The sequence below is a fragment of the Arachis ipaensis genome, chromosome B05 (genome assembly GCF_000816755.2).
Source record: "Arachis ipaensis cultivar K30076 chromosome B05, Araip1.1, whole genome shotgun sequence".
Classification (NCBI taxonomy): domain Eukaryota; kingdom Viridiplantae; phylum Streptophyta; class Magnoliopsida; order Fabales; family Fabaceae; genus Arachis; species Arachis ipaensis.
The window spans coordinates 7,473,060-7,479,856 of NC_029789.2; the positions used below are offsets into that span (position 1 = coordinate 7,473,060).

The 6,797-nt window shown below is 32.0% G+C and overlaps 1 protein-coding gene across 1 annotated transcript in view; it reads right to left on the bottom strand.

Moving 5' to 3' along the window:
* LOC107642743 (phosphatidylinositol 3,4,5-trisphosphate 3-phosphatase and protein-tyrosine-phosphatase PTEN2A) overlaps positions 1–2,528 on the bottom strand; it is a 6,089-nt gene extending 3,561 nt beyond the window's left edge. Inside the window, exons 1-5 of the mRNA XM_016346206.2 lie at positions 2,176–2,528; positions 1,413–1,892; positions 1,189–1,290; positions 1,050–1,106; positions 632–697 (exon numbers count right to left, since the gene is read on the bottom strand). Coding sequence (XP_016201692.1) covers positions 632–697; positions 1,050–1,106; positions 1,189–1,290; positions 1,413–1,841 — 654 coding nt within the window. The 5' untranslated portion in view covers positions 1,842–1,892; positions 2,176–2,528. The remainder of the gene's footprint in view (positions 1–631; positions 698–1,049; positions 1,107–1,188; positions 1,291–1,412; positions 1,893–2,175) is intronic.

Below are 6,797 nucleotides of genomic sequence, written 5' to 3' on the forward strand. Positions count from 1 at the left end.
AGCCTTTTGGATGAATTTTTTTTAACAAGAAAAATTTGAGTGTGCTATTTTTCTCCCTTTCAGATTCTATTTAAAGGAACATGGTTACCATCATATGCATTAATTTAGAACATGTAAAAAATCAAATTCTGGAGATGTTGCATTGCAAAATTAGCAGCTCCTAGTACCATCCACTTGAAATTAAATATCAAGAACAAGTACTGTGAGCAAAATAGAGTAGAACTAAAACGATACAAGATATGTTCTAGAAATCTACCACAACTATTACCCATATATACCAGAATATGAATTAGAGTACTTAAGAGCTTGTTTGGAAACCATTTAACAAGAGAAAAAGAATTCTATTTCCTTTAAAAAAAGAATTCATTTCTATTTGAAACTCAATTCCAATTTGGAATGACTACAGAATATTAATAGAATAGAATTCAAATTTAAAGAGTGTGCGAGTGGATTTAGAAATCAGACCTCTGATTTACAAATGAAAGAAAAATGAGAATTGGAATTCTCAAAGGAATTCAAATTATTTATTTTTAGTTATTCCAAAGCAAGAAAAAAAATTCAATTCTTGAGTGAATTTTAATTCCTAGCATTCCAAATAAGTGAAAATAAAAATGAAGAGTGAAAACTATACCTTCCCCTGGAATAGCGATCCATCATATAACCTCTCTGCACAAAGATTGTATACTTTGTACTTTCCCTGTACAATAAGGTTTTAGGATATTAACATTTTCAAAAGCAACATTTTCAAAAGATAATATAAAAATTAACATCAACAATCAACATACAAAGATTAAAACAAAAAGTTTAATTGTTATAGCAAAATGGATGTCATTCCTCAGATATATTATTATGAATTGTGTTTCATTAAGGTTAGTATACCGTATAGAAATATTTAATTCTATCTTCTATATTTTGATGTTGTTAAATAAAAGACACTACTCTTAGACTTAGGTTCACTTATAGATTCCATTGCCTATCTTTTCGTTCCAATTTTAATATTAGCAGAGAGTAGGATCCTTGGATTCCAATTTCAGTGCAAAATCTTCTACCTTATGGTGAGTTTCAAAGAATTTGATTACTTCTTCCATGTGATTCCGATAGAACCCCTGCAAAACAGCTTTCCCATAAATCAAATGATGACAGAGCATGCCAAGTTGAACATCAGATAAAAACTATGCATAGAGACACCTCAATGTATCCGAAAATTCCGGAGCTAATATCACCGCCTGGAAATCCCATAGCAATTATATTTTCAGTGATGTATGACATATCCAAATCAAATCCATCTTCCTGTAGAATGAGTTTGTTAGCCACAATTTACTCACTTAGGGATTGCTTATAAACCTTTCATTACTTTAGCAATGATTATCTGTTTCCATTCTGGCACTGAAACTGAGCCACTGAGAACTGACCTGGTATCTACGTTTATTTTGAGAGACCATATGGCGAGCTTTGACCTGCACTGCCTTAACTGCACTCTTGGAAGAGTCCATCAACCCTTTGGTGAATGATTCAATTAAATTAGGCTGCTCACTGCCTGAATTAGTAGCGGGAGCAGCCTCATTCGACGGCGGTCGCAGTTTTAGACTTAGATTACTAGTGAGGCGAGCAAAGGCCGATCCGCCGTTATTTTCGGCCTGCGGCGAAAACGAGTGTCGGAGTTTCAGATTCTTTGCCCAAGACGATATTCCAGAAGCAGGCAAAATGGATGGTGAATCATGAGCAGTAGCAGATTGTACAGAGACTTGTTTTGAGGAGTGAGTTTTCGTTTCAGTGTTGGAAGCCAAAGGAGTAGGTTCTTTTGTTGATGATGAATCAGCAGATGCTTGTTGTTGTTCCATGACCACTACCCCCGGAATGTAGTTCTATAAACTCGTACTCAAATTGTAGAACTGCATTTGTTTTAGAAGAAAATAAATAAATAAATAAAAATAAAACTAGAGCAATGAGCATGTAGCAGTTTAAGCAGCTAACAACAAATGAACTATGTGAAAGCAATGGATAAATCATAATAGCAGAGAGTCACATCTTGAGCTAAAAACGAGATTCATAATTCGGATCTAGATATAATTTGAATAAGTTTCAGAGACAGGGATCTGAAAAATGCAGAGTTCAGTGATAGAGATGCAATGTGTTTAAACAAATAACAAAACGGAGGAGGAGTGGATCGCTTACCGGTGACGGCGATTCGGTGACCGAAGATCCACTTTATTATAATTATTATTATTCGATCTGTGTCATGATGATTATGTATCGCAGGGAATGAGATTCCATCAACGATTTTCAAAGTTTGCGATCAATGGATGCAGGTTCATGAGAATGAGAATCACAACGGGTGCGGTGAGAGGTGATGTCATGCGATTTGATTTCGCAGCTCGCCAACGTAAAATGGAAAATGGAAACTCCGACAAACAGACAAACGAGCCGTTATTTACTACTAATTTGGATTTGGATTAAACGTAAAACTTAGAAGAAATTTGGATAATCTATGTGCACATTACATTTTCATGTACATCTAAATTCACTATTAGTTTCAAAAGTTTTGAATGTAGTTGACTATTTTACCCCTTTTTTTGTGCCAATGCATGTAGTCGTGTACCTTCTTTCACAATCCCATGTGCTTTACTTAATAAAATACATGTGAAGGATTAGGGTAGAAATATTTTTTCGGAAAAGCCAAAACAAGAAAGAAAAAAAAAATCACAAATGTTGTGTTTAATGATACGTGAGCACTTGATAAAATCATATATTATTCGATATAAACACCAAAAATTATATATTATTTATAAAAGTTTATAATTTTTAATTAAGTTTTTATTGTTTAAAAATTTGTAATTGAATTTTTATATTAAATAAATCTTTTAATTATTTTTGTTAAAAAATACAATATTTATTTTTGTATTTGATATTCACTACCGTCACCGGTGTCTAGTTCACTATCGTCGCGTCACCGTCTCGGAACTACTTCGCCTCACTGGCTTAGTGCCTTGCAAGCCGCAACCATACCCGCGTCATAGCTGTCTTCTCTTCACCATGGTTACTCTTTTGATTGGATCTGTTCTTTTATTCTGAATATGTTCTTAATCCTATTCTTCAAATTTTTGTTTCAAATAGAATGTTTTTAGGATATTTTAAAATTGAGAACAACTAGGGAACCAAAAGCATATCAGCCAAAATGTGTTTGGGTTCCATGAAAAATCGGGTTTTAGTTTGTGCTCCGTGATCTCAGGAGCGGTTTTTAAACATATTATTCAAAAAGTGATTTTAATTAAACGATTTTATTTACTTTTTGGCTGGTCACATTTTGGTTTCATATACTTTTCCTTTAAAATTTTATCTCCTATTTAATTTTTCTATTCTTCTATTCTGGATATGTTTCTAAATTATCTTTAATTTTTGTCCCTATTTTAATTGTTATGGTTTTCTATTTTTGTTCCTATTTCAATGTTTTAAATTAAAATTTAAAATTTTACTTTCTAAGGGCCAGTTTGGCTAAACTTCTTAAATAAGTTCTTTTGAAAAAGGAGCTTAAAATATAAGGACTTTTATTAATATTAACTTTTAAATAAGTTATTTTGAGTTTGAAAAGTTATTATGGAAGTCATTGTTTTAAAGTTGTGCATTAAATAAGAGTGATAAAATAGCTTTTGAAAATAGGAGAAGTCACATTTTTTAACTTCTTCAAAAGCTCTTAAATAACTTTTTGAAAAGTTAAAAATTTATCTAAAAAATTGTACCAAACACATTAATGTAACTTTCTATAAGTCAAAAGTAAAAAAAAAGTAACTTTTTGGTGTTTCCCAAAGGCCCTTAAGTCATTTAGTAATCTAATCCTAAAAAAACATCTTAATATTTAAATTTAATACTAAATAATATATTTGGTTCTATTAATTAAATTCAAATTCATATTCCCGTGTTTTAGTTACCAAAAAAAAAAATTCGAATTCAAATTTTTATTTTTTTAATTTAATAAAATAACTTTAATTATTTAAAGAGTAAAGTATTGATTTTTGTCCTCAAGGTTTGGGATGAGTCTCAAAGTTGTCCCTAACGTTTAAATTATCATATTTAAGTCCCTAAGATTTTTAGGACCAGTTTGGCTAAACTTCTTAAATAAGTTCTTTTGAAAAATGAGCTTAAAATATAAGGATTTTTATTAATATTAATTTTTAAATAAGTTATTTTGAGTTTGGATAGTTATTATGGAAGTCATTGTTTTAAAGTTGTGCATTAAATAAGAGTGATAAAATAGCTTTTGAAAATAGGAGAAGTTACATTTTTTAACTTCTTCAAAAGCTCTTAAATAACTTTTTGAAAAGTTAAAAATTTATCTAAAAAATTGTACCAAACACATTAATGTAACTTTTTATAAGTCAAAAGTTGAAAAAAGTAACTTTTTGGTGTTTCCCAAACGGACCCTTAGTGAAGGTAAGATCTTGAGAAAGGTCTTTTCATATTGATTTATTAATTTTATCTAAATTTAAAAAAGAATTTAATTTTGATGCACTAGTGTTTTATACAATTATGTTATTATATTCGTTTTTTTGGATAATTATTCATCTGGTTGCAATCAATGTAAAATATAGTTATTTTTATTGAGAAAGTCACAGGGGCAGTACTTTCATTAAAATCTAATCAACATTTAACTATAAAAAAAAGTGTATAATCCTACACTATTAAATATAATCTCATACCATTAAAAATATTAATAAGGGTTAATTAATGGTTATAAATTACAAAATGCACTGCAGCATCTCTTCGGTCTCTCCCCCCACCCCTCCCCCAATCCCCTTCCTTTTACTCTTCACCATCACCCTCTTCTTCTCACCTTCGCCGTGGCAATTACCACTGTTGGAAGACACCCACCCCTCTTCCCCTTCCTCTTCTCACTCTTCCCCAATCCCCTTCCAACTTCTCACTCTTCTTTATTTTACCAGGCAGACAGAACATAGCAAAAGGTAGAAGTAAGAAATTAAATTAACAGCAACATAGCCATCACCTCTTTTCCTTCGCACCTCCTCACTCTCCCTTTCCTCACCACCATCACCACTGCCACTATAGCCATTTATTACTTACAACACTTTTTTTTTCCACCAACAACAATAGTCCCAAATAAATTAACAGCAACATTCACAAAATAAATCAACAAAAAATTCAGATTAAATAATAATTCAATAATCATCAACTACAATTTTAGTTTTCAGATCCAAAAACAGCAAAACAACAGAAATTAAAAAAATAAAAAAATCACAAGCAGAAGCATAAACTCAAACAGAAGCAAAAATTCAAGCAGAAGCAGAAGAAGAAGAGGCAGAAGAAGAAGCAGAGACAGTCACAGAAGAAGAAGCAGCGCCGGCAGGTCTCCCTCTCGATGACGACGCAACGGCGGCGGCGAACCCTAGAAACGAATAAGTAGGACGGCGGAAACGGAGAGAAGGAAAATTGAGGTTGGAATTGGGGTTGGGGTTTTTCCTCAACATTACAAAATATTATAAAATCGTCCTTTTCAATTTTAATTTTATTTTTTATATCAAATTAACATTAATAATTAATATAAATAATAAAAATAATATTAAAAAATAAAAACCAACCCTTCCCCCTCACAACCTGCACTCCCACTCCCTATCTCTTCTCTTTCTTCTCTCCCCATTCCCTTCATCGGATGAGACGTCTCTCCAGTATAAAACACATAACTCTCCTTTCCCAATTCAATGTAGCTACAGCTATACCCAGGTTGTTTCTTAACTTCCACTACCATCATCATCTTCCTCACCTTTGAAACATTTTTTCACATATCAGCCCCAGCATAAACATTAGATAACAATATATAGGAGGAAGACTCTTCAGGTTTTAAGCTCAATAGATGATTAGCAATCCTAATCGCCATCTTGGCATTACCATGGTGCTTACAAGCACTCAGTAAAGCAGCCCAAGTAGGTTCATCAGGAGTAAATCAATCCAGCGCGACCCTTGCCAACCAAACCAGCGTGACTACAGGCATAAATCAATCCAAAAAATGTCACCTCACTCGACTTAACATCAGCCGAAACCATGCTGTCACAGAGCCAATGCTTCCTCAGCTCTTTCATGCTGCGCACTGCCGACAATAATGGAAGTTCAAGAAACCACATCTTTCCTCCACATCCCAAAGAACACACCCTTGGCCGCATCAAGGTCGCTACACTTGGCATACATATTCATAAGCTTTGAGGGATTGGGAAAGGGAGAGGGGTTATGAGGAAGGGGATGGGGAGAGAAGAAAGGGAAGAGATTACGGAGTGGGGGTATAGGTGGAGGGGGGAGGATTTATTTTTATTTTTTAATATTATTTTTATTATTTATATTATTTAATAAGGATAATTTGGTAAAAAAAATAAAATTGAAGTAGAAAATGACGATTTTATAACATTTTGTAACGTTGAGGATGATTTTAATAACAAAAAAAGGTCGGGACGATTTTGATTTTGACCTCAAATCTTAGGGACGAAAAAAGTACTTATCCCTTTAAAATCAGCCTAACCATTTTGTATGTATTAGATGCGCCACTTTTTATGAGTCATTAGATTTTATTAAATGAAAATCAAAGGATGTGATGAAAGAGGAGTATTGATAGACTTTATAAATATAGAATATATTAGTATATACATACATAAATACATTTTAATACATAATATTTTAAAAATGGCAAGTATAATCTTTTACTTTAAAATAAATATAAAACATATAAATACATACAAAAATATTTTTTATTTATTAAAATTAATTATTATAAAGTACTATTTTTAATTACATAATAA